This window comes from Osmerus mordax, chromosome 16 (assembly GCF_038355195.1).
Source record: "Osmerus mordax isolate fOsmMor3 chromosome 16, fOsmMor3.pri, whole genome shotgun sequence".
In the NCBI taxonomy this organism is placed as follows: domain Eukaryota; kingdom Metazoa; phylum Chordata; class Actinopteri; order Osmeriformes; family Osmeridae; genus Osmerus; species Osmerus mordax.
In genome coordinates, this window is record NC_090065.1 from 9,007,681 (window position 1) to 9,024,855 (window position 17,175).

General features: G+C 40.4%; 1 protein-coding gene across 1 annotated transcript; it reads right to left on the reverse strand.

The window, feature by feature from the left end:
- Positions 1-7,112: 7,112 nt before the first annotated feature.
- ptmab (prothymosin alpha b) lies at positions 7,113-10,857 on the reverse strand. Its single transcript, XM_067253966.1, has 5 exons — positions 10,706-10,857; positions 8,437-8,502; positions 8,118-8,202; positions 7,859-7,956; positions 7,113-7,757 (listed from the first exon to the last, which is right to left on the reverse strand). Exons 1-5 carry the CDS (start codon positions 10,748-10,750, stop codon positions 7,713-7,715), a joined length of 339 nt encoding a protein of 112 aa, XP_067110067.1. The 5' UTR covers positions 10,751-10,857; the 3' UTR covers positions 7,113-7,712.
- Between the last annotated feature and the right edge of the window lie 6,318 nt (positions 10,858-17,175).

A 17,175-nucleotide genomic window follows, 5' to 3' on the forward strand; every position in this document is an offset into this window, starting at 1 on the left:
GCTCTCAATCCATCCAGATGTGGCTCTTGAAACTAGTTGCTGTGCCACACTATCCACACAAGTCTTTGTCAGCTATTGACACAGGCTGGGTGTACCCCCTATGGATAAACTTCTGGTGTACTGGATCTTGCATCCTATGAGACAGATCAGTCTCCCACTGTCTTGTCATGATCTGCCTGCCCACTATGATCCCAGTCTTGATCCAAACTGCAACATGACTCCTTCAATGGGCAAGCAGCAGAGGGCTAACCAACACAAAGTCTAGATCTAAAGGTAAAATATAAGCCCTGATATCACAGATTTTCCTGTGAACTTGGAGAACAGAGAATAATAATTATGTATAAACACACCTCTGACCACCAACACCTCCAATCTGCTGTCTTTCAGCCCTAGTCAATGCAACTTTAATGGAGACCAATAGAGAAACAATTAAGTATTTTAAATTGAAGTCCGACTTTAATATCCCTTGACATTTTCTTCAGTACTGATGCTGTCCCATTCATTCTGACTGAATGAAAGACTTAGATCAAGTTCCCAGACCTGCTGAGATCCCTTCATGTAAGTATCACCAAAACTGTGTCCCTGAGTAAAACAATCCAGTTTTCATCGTGTTCTTGGCTGTCAGAAATGTGCCTCCAAAGTTGCAGTTTTTTTGTCTGTGCACTTCACCCTAACCAAGTTACTGGCGTGCGTCATGATTTCCAGTTCACCTAAGAGAGAGAGTGAGAAAGCAGAAAGAGGGCCTTGTCTTGTTCTCTAAGTCTGAGAAACCCTCACATCACTCAGCAAACCCCAAATTCCCCAAAGAAGGACCTGGTGCCAAAAAAGCTGGTGTCTGGTTGCCGTTAAAGAAAGAGTGAATGGGATGAAGAGGAGGGTAAAAAAAGGAAAGAGAGGGGGCACAAAGGCACCAGGCATTAGTTGGAGTTAGCGATGGCAGTCATGGCTGTGGTCGTCAGTGTACTGGACAGACAGGACAAAAGCCCTGCCTGTTTCTCTGAAAGTAGAGGCATGAGGGAAGGCATGTGGCTGCCTGTGAGCACCTCCTTGTCACAAGCACACATTCACACGACCATTGCAACTCAAAGTGAGCTCCTGTCTAGTCCTCTTGAATCAAACCTTATTCATAGTTTAACATAGCCACAGCCTACTTAACTAAAATCAAATTAAAAGCTTCAAACGTGACATCTGGTCAAAACAACAATGTTGTTCTCAATGTTTTAAATGGTTTTAAACAGCAAGGGCAAGTTCACCCCAACATGTTTCAACTTGAAAAAAAATGTTTCTCTGTCAAACGAGTTTGGATGACAAGCCTTGAGGAAATGTCATATGAGTCACTAAGACTATAAGACTATAATGTATTTTCTGGGTTTTGCAGGGAAACATTCTTTTGCAAGCATATGAAGAAACACTGTTCTATTCTTTTCTATTCTATTCCACCATGTCATGTTCTATTCTATTGTTTTGTCATTGCGCCATGTATAGCCTGCCTCACCAAAATGCAGCAGTGACAGAAGTGTCGTAATAGGTTTACTTTGCAGATTAAAATAAACACACAGCTACTTTAAGGCACTGCTGCGTTAGTAACATCATAGACTCATGGACTGAAAGACTCACAGACCAAGTGCAAGCACTGAAATCCTGGATGGCAGTGAGGCTAAATGAATAGAGCTAGCTGTTTGATGTCACACCCTTAGTAATGCAAATGTCCAATGGCCTTATCCCATTTTTCAAGCATGGAAATTCAAAGGTTCATTCTTAGGCAAATGTGAGATTCCATTGAAGTGTTCCTTTTATCTTGGCAAAGGAATATGTTGTGTTGTTAAAATGAACTATAGAAAAAAAAATACTTCACAGTATTCCATTTGTTCTGCTGTAAACTCAAAAACTAATAAAACATAAAACATTTAACTGTAATTTGAAGTACAGTCCATGTACTACAAGAGCTATATCTTATATACATACAGGAAATATTTGAGCATGTATTTCCATTTCTAACCCATAGACAAATTGATAATAAACATCCTGTACAGTTTCTTAAGATGGTTATTCTTCGAGTGAAGTGGATGGATGGAAGAAGATTTACATATTGTATTTAAATTTTCTTTCTCTAACTATAAATGTGGAATAGGAACCCTTGACTTCAGGTGACCTCTACTCTCTCTCAGTTGCTTTTAATGCAGGTCAGGTGGTTTACTGTAGGTGCCCAAACCCAGGGTTACCAAACAGCTCAGGGATGGCTTATAGTGACCAGAATCCCGGCTCAGTGGAGAAGATAAGATGACGTTTACAGACTGACAGGGGTTTGCTCTCACTTTCTAGACACTGAGTATTGCTTTTATAAAAGGGGGATGGTATTGGAAGTAACACTCATGCTTGTCTGTCCAAGATGTTGTGCAGATTCACCTACGGATCTTGGATTTATGTGAACTCAGATTCTGAATTTGGGGAAAGACTGGCATTACTGAAGCCGCCACTGTGTGTCTGGATTCCTAGACCAGACCTGTGTCTGATGTCCCAGTCAAACTGGTATCCTGACTATAGGGCATTGGTGGGCATCAGCCCTATAACGTCACACTGACAACACTCTGGATCAAGCCTTATTTTGGCCCCCCTGCGGAGTGAAGCTTTGATTCTTATTTTCCAAAAAGGTAAATTATGACCTCCCAACACCAACTAACTTATGTTAAGATAGGACATCTTTAACATGCATACTATTGCATAGATTGTGCTTTGTATTACAGTAAATTACTAAATGTTACAAACATAACATGCAATAGTTGCCCCTTGGGAAGAAAGCATTAGAAACCACCCTTTCTGTTTAATAATGCTGGGATCCATCAATACCACAAATTAGCACATACCCAACCTTACTTCATTGTCTTGGTAAATAATCAATTGTATTTGAATAAATTACATGTTAAGATTGCAGAATTACAGAGCTTTTTCCACATCTGTCTCTTTAATGTTGAGTAATGCAAGATACTGGAAACACAGGATTGCATAAAACAAATCACGTATAAGTTCTGTCATTAGAGAGACAACTGATTGCTCTTTGCTCCAGAGTGGAGGTGGAACAAAGCCACCCCTGATCGAAGGTAATCAGCCCAGGCCAAACATACCAAGCAGGGCCCCTAAGCCGATTAGCACCCAGAACCAGAATAGGATTAAGGGAGAGAGACACACACGTATGGACAGTGTGTATGTATGTATGTATGTATGTATGTGTGTGTGTGTGTGTGTGTCAAGGGGCCAGGGACAGCTATTAAATGCACACACATTACATTTAAGTGCATGTACAAATGTAGACACAAATGCACAAATGCACGTTTTAGTAAACCTACTTCTGCAAAGATGCTGCGGAAATATGTTGATAACCTGTCCAGTTTAATGACATCATAGGTCAGTTTACTTTCCATCTCTTGCAATAACACGTGCAAAGTCTCGCTGTATAATGCATGCATTTAGGTCATGCCTAAAGGTCTGTTGTGTGTCCTAAGAGTTTTCAATCCCAGATTATTTTACTAATATGCTGTATGACCTTTTTTGATTATGGGCTTGTTGGTTACTCTTGCATGACATGACACTTGGGAAAAAGGGCTAAATGTTTTACATTGCTACCTTCTAGTGGTTAAAATGGAGCACTGCAGTTTAAATCGAAAGCAGTGACGGTTGTCTGACCTTACATTTTGGGGTACTTAGCAATCTTTTTGTTTCTCTCCCTTGTCTAAAACGCACGATTATTGAATATACAAAATACATTCAATACCCCTGAAAGTCAACTCAAGTAAGTATTAAAAAGTCTGTAAACATTTTGTCACTGTCCTAAATGGAAACATCAAAATGTTTGTTTGTAACTTAAGTGACAAGAAATAACAGATGGCGGTTCTCCAATGAAAAAAAAAAAGAATAACAAAGGACAGAGCAACCATAAAACCAGTCTCATTCATTAAGCCCCATGTTGAGAGCTGCTTCAGGACCACTCATGCAGCTGAGGTCTGGTTGGTGGTCTACCCATTGACACCATCTTCTTGTAAGCCATAAAACAACCTCTCTCTTTCACAACACTGACTATAGGGCGTTGTTTGGAAGTGATTTCGAAGCGGTGCTGTGGGGAGACTTGGGCTGGCTCCGTTGCTAGGCGAGGTCATGGTTGCCAGGGAGTGGTAGTAGTCTCTTGGGGTTGACATGTTAGTAGGGTGGGGTGAGCTGAGTGTGGATGAGGTGGGAGTTTTTATTCCTTATATTCTATGGGGACTGTGGAGGGGAGTTGGTGGGTGGGTACATGTAGGGAGGAGGGGTCAGGAGGGTGAAGGGGGGTGCTTATCTCCAGGGTGCTGGATGAGTGGGTAGAGGATCTGAGTCTTATTACTACTACTCTCTGTTACTTATCCAAAACCATCAATCCCCATTGACTTTCTTAGGGCGTTCCTTTCAGCAGCAATTACGAAGCCCCCCAGGGTGGTGTATGCATGTCTCTCTCTTCTCTGTGTGTTGAGGCATGGGGGTTGGGGGAGAAGTAAAGAGATAACGACAGAAGAAGAAATGGGGGAAGCTGGATGTGTCTTTTATGTGTTTATATCTTCTTCCAGAGGCAAAGCCTGAGTATTGGGAACTGACTGTTCTCTAAAACAGGTAACCTCTACAAGTTGTCCTACACCCTGTATCATTAATCAAGTAGGTTGAGCAAATCAATCCAATGTATCAGAAAAATGGGCATCGTGGGTAACAACAACAAAATATTTCAACAGAAATATCTCTACATAGAGGAGCTCAGAAAAAAAAATAGGGTGACTGTTTGTCATTTAAATAGATTGATTAAACTACACTTACAAAATCTTATCATTCGTGAAAACATGGGTGTCTAACAATGCAAGGATTTATTTGTCCACATGGTGGCAGCAGAGACTCACCTGAACAACCCAAGGCTCTAAATACTACAGTAGGAGGAGCAAAGTCCAATAACAAAGCCAGAAGTTGCCCTTATTCCAAACACAGCATTTATACCAGCAGCGGCTCTTAAGACTTGATTTTTTTTTCAGGAATCAATGGCAAGTTAACCAAATACCTGTCAATACTGAAAGAAATCACCCAGTCTGGTAAATGTCATACCTTTATATAGTATTTATAGTATAGTTTTCTTATAGTGCTCACCTCAGTGGTAATTTGCATGTGTCAGTCCCTAAAATATCCAGAAATCAACCTTGTGGAATCAGAGGATGGTTAGGATGATAAGCTCTTTTTATCACTTTTTTAAAAACTTTAGCTCTGGACGTTTGCTGTATTTACCACTGAATGGGCTGGCTGAGCGTGTGTGGGAGTCCTTACCTCATACAGATTGTCTCCTTATCTCATTACACTGAGGTAAATCTCTCTAATTAGGTGTTTTCATCCTTCTTCAATAGTATATCACCTACCACGTAGGGGTAATGAAAATTATCAAATGTCTAAAATGACATTAAATTAAATCATTCTTTTCAGATTTTCTTGTGAAAGGAAACTAAAACTGATACCTAGTGTGTACAATTTCTCAATTGAAATCTGTGTATACTATGAATCTAGACAACTGGACATTTTTTTTGCGGTGAATCCTAACCTTAGATTGATGTTCTTGGTCAGGTAGGACAATGAGTGCGGAGTTAGACTATGTGTTGGTTATGGTGAGAGTGTTAGTCAGGATTTTCTGAGGTGCGGAGTGCACAGCCTAGCCTCTGCTGCAAGCTTAGTCAGAGTTCACTGCCCTGATTCAGTCTAGACAGTGCAAATGAGCTCTGCTAATGCAGATCAGCATCACCCATTGTCAACAGTTTGTGTTTTTGTATGTATATATTTACAGACATGAGTTGAGATGGTTAAGAGAGAAATACTGTTAGCTCTTACATAATAGTGAGAGAGTACGCCTGACTGCTTCTCTTACGTGCATCTCTCCCCTTGCAGGCTGAAATCCACCTGAAAGCTCTGGCTTGATCTCCCAAGTCCCTCTGACCTACTGTTAAAGCAGGGCCACTGTTACGTACTTTTCAGTAAGCTGCTCCTCACAGGCTAGTTCTGACAGCCTAGAACAGAACAACTAAGCCCTGTGTGCAGAGTCAATAAACTGTGCTGTTGTGTTTGTCATGATGTCCAGTGTTTCATTCATATTGATCAACTGGGATTGGCATAATCGTACATGGAATTTTCTTTAAATTAACATTTGCTTTTGTAACAAAGAGCCAATGAAAGGAAACTTATCAGAGAGAGAGATAGAGGGGGAGAGAGAGAGAGAGCCTTGTGTTCCAAAGGTGTGTTCCATCGTTACTAGATCAGAGCCCAGATTCCCGGAGAGGAAATCTTAAATTGTCTTTTGAGGTCAATCAGACATGAATCCTAAAATCTTAAAGCTGCAGTGCTTTGACTCCAACAGGGACTATACAAAGCCGGTTGTAAGGGGTTCAAGCTACTAGAGGTAAACATGGGAGAGCAACATCAGGCCAGAATTTTCTTTATTAGGTTTGTAGGTCCTAACAGTTTTGAGTGTTATTTGAGACTTATTGCTATAGAACATAATTTAGATACTTTGTGTGGTTCCATGGTTTAATCACACTTAACATCTTTCAAACTTAGCTGTAGTATATGAAAAGATTACAAAGAGAGTTGAGAGTTTAATGAGATTACTTCATGATTGGTCATGTTAGGGGCAGAGAAAACTTATGTCAAAAAACATATTTTATATTTGAGGTAGATTTGGGGGATTTATATTACTTCATAAAAATGCGAAACTCACATATGTACATGGACAATAAAGCAAGTGATACCCCACACTCAAGGACATCAGTGGATTTGTGGACAGGAGCCAAGGAAGTGGCCTGCATACCTAGAAGGCTGGGTCTCTTTTTTCTGTCCAGGGACTTGCTTAGAAAGGTTCAATACTTTTAATAAACAAGTTTCCATTCACTGGTTACCTTCTTCAGTGTAAGACAATCTTCTGGTGACAGCAAGCAAAAATCTGAGGTTTTTGAAACATTTGAAAGTTGATTTTGCCATGTGACAGTCCGATATTGTGATCCTTGCAGTGGTGTTTTCCTTGTCAGCAAACACATCAGTGTAATAAATAAGGGAATAGGATATACAAGTCACAAAATAAAAGTCCGGTTTATTGTCAAACAACAAACTTCACACATACATCGAAACAGGCCATCATAAAACAAATTGCTGACAAAAAAAATCAAAGGAATAGAGACTCCTGTTCTTTGGCCATGCCCTCCCATACAAACAAACGCTAGTTATGGTACAACTAAAGAACATACATAAAATTTACTGGAATGCTCTGAGTTCAACGGTTTAAGATTTATACATGTTTTGTATCCTCTTCAGCTGAAATATCATAACGTGGTCAACCAAATAAATCTTTCATAAAGAAGCACCGATTTGGTCACAGGAGGTCACTATTCAGAAACGGATCCCCTAACAATATGTACAAAAATATAAAATGTAAATAAAAATACAAACAAATTCTCCTTTTGTGTATTTCATTGAGAATGTGGAGCCTTGATCTGCATTGCTGTGGTGGTGTTTCCTTTAGAAAATTTACAGTTGGGGTGTTTGTGTGGACATGGATGTTGAACTTTACTTTTCTAATGACCATGTTTTTTTGAGTCCTCCATTACCGTCACCTCCAACATAAAGGTCAAAGGTGAAGAATCAGGAAGTGTTCAGCACGATAGGAAAACGCATCAATCATCATCGTCAGTTTTCTGCTTCTTGGTTTCAACTTCATCCTATAAAATAAAGAGGGTTGTTTTTGTTAAGTCTAAATAGCAGGGCCTTATTGAAGTCATAAAATGCAGTCATCCACTCATACCAAAAGGTCTGTCCTTACCTCATCATCATCATCATCCTCATCATCATCCTCATCAGCTGCCCGTTTTGTGCCTCCCCCCAGGTCATCGTCATCATCTTCGTCATCATCATCATCACCTGAAAACGGTATATAATTTCCATGAATTCAACATTGAAACAGAACCATATACCCACAGTCCCTCATTCACATAAAAAAAGCATTTCCTTTTTTCCCCCTGCCAGTGCAAATTTATATTTAACACTAGTTGTGGACAATAAAACTTGTGTTTTCCAATCACCTTCTCCCTCATCTTCCTCATCGTCGTCCTCCACTTCTTCATCATCCTCATCGTCTATCTCGGGCTCACCATTCTCCTCATTTTCCTTTGGGAAAAACAAAAAGCTCAATCAAAAACCTGGCACGAATGTAATTTGGTACTTTCAAAAGTCTTTGAATGCGCTACCTTGAGGTTCTTAGATTTAAGTTATAGTCTAATATTCCCATGAGATATGGGACCTGCTCTTGGGACAGTATCTACTAACCTATATTAAAAGGTAGGCGCACACGTTGATGTAAAACTTATTTACAGTAAAGAGAAAAGCAATCTCAAACCCTACCTTTCCATTGGTGGCAACCTTTTTACCATTCTCTTTCTCATCAAGGAGTTTCTTCTCCTTGAGGTCCTATAGGAAAAAAAACAAACAATGTATTAGTATGTTACAATAAAAACTGACCCACAAAGTAAGACAATTGTACACACAATTGTATGATTTAGGCATTTGCCTACATCATAAATTATAACATTTATACATTTGCAGGAGGACTACCAAGAGCCCACAATGAGCTGCCCCTTTTACATATTGTTTTGCCAAAAGATGGCTTCGAGTAAACATGTTGGTTGCTTCAGAGATTTAAATAAACGAAAAGCAACGCTTCCTTTTTGACTCCCGCCTACTTTACGGAGTTGTCTGTGTTGTAATCTGATACTCTAATGTTTGTGGTTGGGGGTAGCCTACTGTGGATATTGTAGTTCAGCAGGTTTCGTTGGCACCATATGTCACGTTAGACACGCCCGGGGAAAACACTGCAATACCCAGGGTGCAAAGCTAAATTAAAGTAAAAGCCTAGAGCCTGAAAGAGCAAGGCCAATTTAACAGAAGGCATAGGACAATAGAAAACGACACATGGCTCTGGACTAAGCAACTGTAATTGTGCGCCATTGGCCACACTCACACCGAGATTAGTCGGGGCAAACCTATTTATTACTACGCATCACGTTTATGTAGGCTACTTTTCTAGTTCACCAATATATTGTGACCACTGTGCTGCTCATCTGTTTCCTTGTTTCACTCCGATTAATAATGCAACAAGCACGTATGCTTAGATCAGATAAATAGCATTATTGGTTCCATTATATAATCTTTTATCCCTAAATCCGTTTATCTGCACCATCTCAGCGCCGCCTACACTTAGGCTACGCATGTAGGATAAACAAATATACTTAAGAGAACTTTAGCATCCGGAGTATTGGACTTGAAAGTTTGTGACAATTATTTTTCCAACTTCAGACAATGAATATTGGATCCCATCAGACTATGCGTTAACAACATTATTCTATTGTGTGCGTAATCGTTTGTTCACCTTTAGTTGGCCAAACCAGCATCCGGAAGATAACTGTTGTTGATTAAGGTCATACTAGTAATCAAGACCACTGTTTGGGCCCGACTGTTGATCTCAGGAAACATATTCCGTTTGAAAACAATCAAGCCTTCTGTAGAATAACCTACTACTCATGGGAGGGAAAAGTGGTTAGGCTATACCTGCAACCAGTTTCCTTTTGTGCAGAACGTTTGTGAAATATAACTCAAAGTTATATTGGGGTAGGTTGGGCAGTAGTAGCTGAACTGTATTCGCCGTCTTTGTTGAAAAAAAGTATAATTAGACTAGTCATTGAGGAAACCGCAGACACTAGACAGCTATAGACTACCCAAAGCGTTATCATTCCGACGCTGAGTTGCGCCTCCATCCTCGGTAGCCAATAAGAAATATTATTTTATAGCTTACAAACTGCTATAGCTTAGCCGATAAGTGTTGACCATTTTAACACGATGGCAAATCATAGTATAGCCTACAATTGGTGTGTGTAATAGTAAGTAGGCTAATTGTAGCCTATATATTTGGCATTCATTCCTTTTATGTGCGCACATTACATAGAACGCTTATTTATGGACTCCTTGTCCCTTCAGACGAGCTCTGCCTCGGAACAGCCGGTGAACTTAGTCATCACACCTCAATCAAATGGGCTCTGAACTCAACAATTATCTTGTATTTTAGGGTCAGTGAATTAAGGATGCACATGCATGTCCACTGTTAGACAGAACGGTATAGCTTTACCATGTTTGAAACGCTTTTAGATCAAAGCATCTATACTGTATGAAATTGTTAACAAATCGCCAGATGAGAATGAATTAGAAAAGACAACTCGAACCGATTATTGGTGGAAAAAACTATGAAATATCAAGATACGGATTTAGTGTAATAACAGCTTTAACATTATTAAAGTTCAAAGAACCGGCACGCTTGTATAAACAAAGAACCCGCGCAGACTGACACTACGGACAATGAAAGCAAACGCTTTCCACCGAGCGGGCGCGATACTCTTGCTACATTGTATAACGTTCCATCACCACTTCTATAAAAGTGTGTAGTCAGTGCGGCGTTAATAGGCTATGTTCAAAGTGACCATTCGAATTAGCCAACATTGTCGGTGTTTTAAGGGTGTTTAAATGAGCGCGAATCATTGGGAGGAAATCCTTCACAAAAATCTAGAGTCCGTTAAATATCACATGAATCAGCCGACGAAATGATAAGCAGAAAATGTCTTACCTTGGCAGAGATATCCGAACCAGAGTCAACTTTTGTATCTGCCATTATGTGTGTGTAATAAAATGGACGGGCGAAAATAAATTGTTTTAGATTCAATCCTTTCTGGGATATGGCTCACACTATAATATTGTGCCAGTTGCCAATTCAACCAACAGCGGAGGCTTTAATATAGGCTTGTGGGCGGAATAAAGAAGGCGGTCTGAGATACCTGATTGGTCAGTGGCTACGCAGAGGTGTGCGTCTTGCGCGTTGGAGTTGAACAATGGGTAGTATTTCTAAACCCACAAGACACACCTCTATTCGCCAGCTATAGCAAATGTCAATTACCAGCAACCAATAGTTTGATTATACCAACTAAAAAACAATTCGGACGAAGAAGTTCTTATCGTGTAAAGCTAATATTTTTTGAGAACATAACCAGAACGATTGAGACAGGCTTTCTGGAGTTGACGTCGCACTACAGCTTGATTGATTGAAGTTCTGTTCATTACTAGGGCACTTGACTGCACGCCTTTGACCTAAGATTAACTGGCTTTAGCAGTCTAAATCGGCCGACTTTCAGGTGCACAATAACTGTGCTTCGTTGTTGTTATGCTATTTAGATTTCAACCAGGTCTACCCAAATGAGGATATCGTACACCTTTTATAATCTACCAAGCCGGCGATCGTCAAAAACATGCTTGCCCCTCCCCTTCTAACATAGCCTACGTTTGAACATCCTTCCAGCCCCAGCAATGAATGTGTGCCCACTAACATACGTTCACGCGTCAAGGTCGTAGCAAAATTCTCACATAACACAAATATACATATGGTGCGACAAATACGCATACAATGTGTGGTTGAATGGCAAATAAATATGCTATTACTTTCATCCATGTATAATGGCGCGTCGTGACAAAAAAGCAGTGCTACACATATACATGCTATAAACAAGTGCGAAAACAGTGCTCAGTGTTATCAATCACGTATATTCTTTTCAAACACGAGGGCAAACACGTATGATTCTTACCCAGTATAGAACATGGTAAATACAAGCTGGAAGAGCGCTGAATAAAGCGGCAAAATGCCGACATTGTGCGCTTGTATGGGGGAGGGGACCGCCAGACAGAGCGCCTGGCTGAACACAAGTAACCCACATTCGCATTCTACTTTGATGACGCATTATCTGGCAGCAAAGTCACCCGATTGGTTGAATACATAGATTTAACACTCACTTGACGATCGGCGCGCAACGATTGGTCACTATGAAAGTCAATCATTTCAAGGGTATAGAAATGGTTGTTGATAAGCATTGGAAGAGGATCTGGATTATGGATTTGTACACTATGCATGCACAATAAGAGTCTACAGTGTTGAGTTTTTTGCCCGAAGTACTAGCGACTGTCATGACTCCACGTTCATAATCCCCTTATGCATGTGTGCACTATTTAGAATAGGTTTTAGGTTATAGAAGGATAAAAGATAAATATTTCTAGGTGTGATTATAGGCCTATTTTAAAGACCTACAACTTTTTGGGACAGGTGATTTACATCTGCAAATATCCAAATGAACAAATATTAACATATTGAATAACACAGCCAATTAATAATCCATTAAAACAATTAAACACTGAAACATACAATCTACAAATACATTCAAATTCTGCTGTGTTTAACTGTAATATAGGCTAACAACTTTCCGATGACGTCGAACAAGTCTAGAGAGCACTTTCAGGGATAAGAATTCCTCCAAATCAATGTGACATAAGCTGTTAAATTTTCCTTCGTGCTTCTCACCGGTTGGAATTGCGGAGCAGATGCCTCGGTTCACACTCCTACCACCTGAGAATCCATAGCTGCCTTTCTCTATAGTAAGCTAGGCCGAGCAGGAGTGCATGTGTAAACCTGTCTCTGCGATGTCGACAGCTGGGGGAGCAGCACTAGTCCAGCGGTACTATCTATGGTTTTGAGTTGGTGCCTTAAACCAGAAGAAACATGATATCATTTTAGCTCGTGGGTTGGATTGTTAGATGTTATATGCTCGCCCTCTAGTGCGGCATTCTGAGTATAGCAATCACCCTGGTTTGGACCCAACTAAATGGTATTTCATTTTGTTTTAAACATTTAATGTGATACGAATAACTTTATGTTCGAGTTGATCAGACCGACTGGGGCCTATGTTAATTTAACATTGGTGGCCTATTAGACTACCATACACATCACCTAATTGCAAATGTCACTCTATGTACAGTTTGGGCCAGTCAAGAGGTCAATACATGAGTTACAAATTCAGTGGATTAACAATACTAGCAACATACAGTTTACATGGACAACAAAATGAACACTGAAAACTATTTAGGCTATTGTCAATGAGAAAGGACACTGAGTGTTATAATGGAGATAAGAGGATGTGTTACCTGACTGTGTGTGTGTTTGTGTGGGTGTGTACGTATGTGGTTTTCCCCCACTCTGCACATTAAGAGGAACCAGAGGAAGAAATGATATTCTGACATCAACTTCCTCTCACAACAGATTCATGTTAAAAGTCCCACTCTCTCGTGCATGTACCACAGTACATAAAGAGGACCACAATTCTAACCTTACTTGCAAGCCAGTCATCTTATTCTGAGGTACAACTTCATATAGTGGTGGTAAATGAAATCAGTGTGGGTTGTTGTAAAATACCAATATCCTGTATGTGGAGTTTGACAGGTCGCATGGCTTTTGTGTCCTGATTTTCTGGGCTAGTTTACTGTAGTACTTTTGGCATTCTACTGTCTTCAGCTTTCTCTCTCTGTCTTCATTGCTCTTTCTCTTTCCTCAGGCTCTTCCTCTTTCTCTGTTTCACCTTCTCTATCGACCGCCCCCCTATCCTTCTCTGTCCCACTATCTTGCTGGGACAGTCTCCCAGCCTTCTCTCTTCTGCAATCTTAGTCTCTCCCACACTTCTTGGTCTGACTTAATTTTTTCTGTTTCATCCCTCGCTCTTCATAACTAGCTCTCCCTCAATCTCTAGCTGCTTTATCATCTCATCTCCCCCTCCCCCTCTCTCCCCCTCTGTTCCCTTCTTCTTCTCTATGTAACTGTCTCCCACTCTCTCTCTCACACACACACACACACACACACACACACACACACACACACACACACACACACACACACGCACACACACACACACACACACACACACATATACACACTCTCTTCCTCTCTGTTCCTTCCAGTCTTGCATGTCTTTCTCTCTTCTCTACCTCGCCCCCCTCCCCTCTCTTGCTGGTCTGTCTCCTCCTCTTCGTCCTCTCATCATCTTGTGATCTATTTCCTTTCCCTCCCTTGCCCATCCTGCTCTCCACCTCCCTTTCTCTATCGATTGCTTGGACAAGGGCGTTATGCCTGATGTATAACATTACATAGGGTGGATGGAGGAGAACTGGAAAAGAGACGAGTTTGGCTGTGAAGAGGTTTTGTGCCATAAAGCTAACAGGACACACTCTGTCTCTCTCTTTCTGTTCTTGCACTGATAAACACCTGTGTGTGTGTGTGTCACACCTGCCCTTGAGTGATGCCTGACTCAGACCTCTTCAAGGACAAAGAGGAAAGAAGTGGACCAACAAAAGGATATGAGAGAGAAGGAGGGGGGAGAGATGAGAAAGAGTGAGGGAGCGAAAGACAGTGAGAGATAGAGAGGGTAAAAGAGTGAAGGGATGGATGGGGGAAATGTGATTGGGATGCAGATTTATAGATGGGATGGAGTGGGGGGTGGGTAGTGCAATGTAGACAGATCGACAGTACAGGTGATCAGAGGGTGGGTCAAGATAAGTTTGTAGTGTTAACCAGGTGTGATAAACGATTATTCTTTAAATAATGAATACACAAAGACAAAATTAAAGGATGTATGGATCACACTGGCAACAGGGCTGGAATAACTGCAGACTTAACTTAGAAGTGACATGAAATACCAGTTTGACGTGTATGTGTGCACCCACGTGTGAGTGAATGCCGTGGCCCTATGTAACTTCAAGGCAAGTTTTAAAAAAGGCGTCTCTGCAGGTTTTTATGAATATTTACCCTGAGGCTCAGTATTTAGCATTAGAGTTATGCTTGAAGAGCATGCTGAGACAGTGGGGATTGAGTTAAAGATAAAAAGAAAACAATATCTTCATACATAAAGAGTCTCCATCATCCTCTCGAATAATTTGCCTATTTACTTCAAAGCCGTATTCATCAGGGAATGGATTTTCACACATCGAAGAATAGGAGAAGAAAAAAGTGGTTTGGGTAGGTGGGTGGGAATGCATTTCAGTGCAGTGTGGAGTCTGAAAATGTTTATCTGTGTTAGATTGTGGATATGTCGGATATAAATATTTAGACATATAAGATTAAGTACACATTTGTTTGATTTTATATGATGATTAAAACCCCAGCAGTTTACCCACACCCTCCCCTATAACCCCCCCCCCCACCTTTCTCTAACCTTTATATACAGTACAGTAACACTTGCCTGTGTCTTGCAGACCCCACCCCCTTTTAAGCACACACCATTTGAAAACACCATTAAGGTGTTTCCGTTGTTGGAAATGCATTAACTTGAAAACTAAATACCACTGAAAACATGCCTGTAGCTATTATAATTGGATATTATTGGTAACAATAGCTTGTGGAAGACTCAAACACCAGCTTGTGGGGTAAAGTCTTTGTCCCCACATAGACTTCATGTGTTGTGCTCCGATGACCATCAAAGCTGTTATCCTCTTTCACCTTTACAATCAACGTACCAACACTGTCCAAACGGTACTATTTTCCAAAGTATAAGCACTTTCAGTGAAGGTCCGCGAAACACTGAGTATATGAACTACTTTGGTCCTACTTTGGTTGATGAGGCAGATAATAATAAAAACCTCAAAAAATATTAAGTTGCATCCAAAGCCCCTGAGAATATTCTCGTAAATGGATCAGATATCACATTTATATTCAGCTTTCAGTGTAACGAGCCCTACAAATTTACAGATGGCGCTCTAGTGCTGATGCAAGCTAAGGGGCCACATCTTTAAGAATTAGGAAATAACTGGTTACTGCTGTACAAGCTATGTTTGTAGAAGTGTTATAAGGTCTTGTAGATGTAGATGTAACCATTTATCCTGTAACTGTTTATGAATTTCATTGTCCAGGATGACCTTATGTTACACTGTGCACATGATAAATAAATCACTTGTCTTGACTGTGTTCTTGTCTGAAGTACAACAGTGAATACATGTAAATTATTGCACTGATAAACTGATATTGCAATAAACTTCAATGTTATGCTCAACTGATGTAAAACCTGACCACCAAGCAAACTTAATTCAGGCCAATGACTGTAATCCACTTAAAAGCTTCTGTGTCTTGCATAGTATTAGTGCATATGCCATGGACAGAATTCACTGGAGGTAAATGCTAAAGTATTTTGCATTTTATAAGTAGGGGGAGGGTTTTTGAATGAGGACACCAAACAGTTTGAAGAGGGAAAGTAGATGATCAGCCTCTATCTCTACCTATCAGGATGGAAGGTAGTGTTGTGTATGCTTAGGGTTTTTTTAAACAATTACGTTTATCTGTTTAAAGAACCATGACAGAGGAAAACCTCTATCATACATTCTGTATTTTTTCTGTCAAAGAAGTATATGAAGTGTATGGAGTTAAAACAAACTACTGTATATTTCACATTTCTATTGTGAAAGGGGTTTGTAGACAAGGACAACATCCAGATCTTTTATTGGAGAAACTCCCCTTCATTCCTAAGAGAACCCCTGCAGAGATTGAACCCTCCCCCGCACCCTCACCCACATGACTTCCTGGTTAATTGCCTCCCCCAGCCTTCTCCAGTCAATTCTACCATAGGCTCCACATCTGCCCCTCCACATAGCCTGTCCTCTTTCACTCACAGACAGACAAGCAATAGACAGCAGGAATAGTTTCTCCTGTTAGTCTTAAGCGGTAAGAATGATGTGTAGAAGGGTTTATGTTTTAATTCTTTTTTTGATAGATAATTTTTCCTTTTTTATTAAGAAAGTTTGAGAGGGTAAGACCTGCAAGAAATGGACTGCATTAAGGCCTTAACCTTAGTGGTGCTCGCTCTTTCCCAATGAGCCCCAGAATGTTTATTTTTTCTAACCTATTGAATTCATTTGAATGTTTCCCCTCCAAAGTTTGTTACATGTATGGCTCACTTGATGATTTCAGGTTTTAGAGAGTTTGTTAATGAGTCACAGAGTTGACCACATCTTGAGAGGGTTTCTGAATCTTCATCAATTCTGAATCTGAATCAACTCCCTGCCAGCTCACTAAGGAGTTGATTCACACTGACTTCCCGGAGAGAATTTGAGAGCACATTATTGTTTATCTGCATGAGTAGCTGCAGCTCCAGTCCAAAATATCGCTGGATAATTACACAACAGGGCCACACAGTCCATCAGTAATTGTGTCTGAATGGAGAAGGTTCCAATTGGGGCACA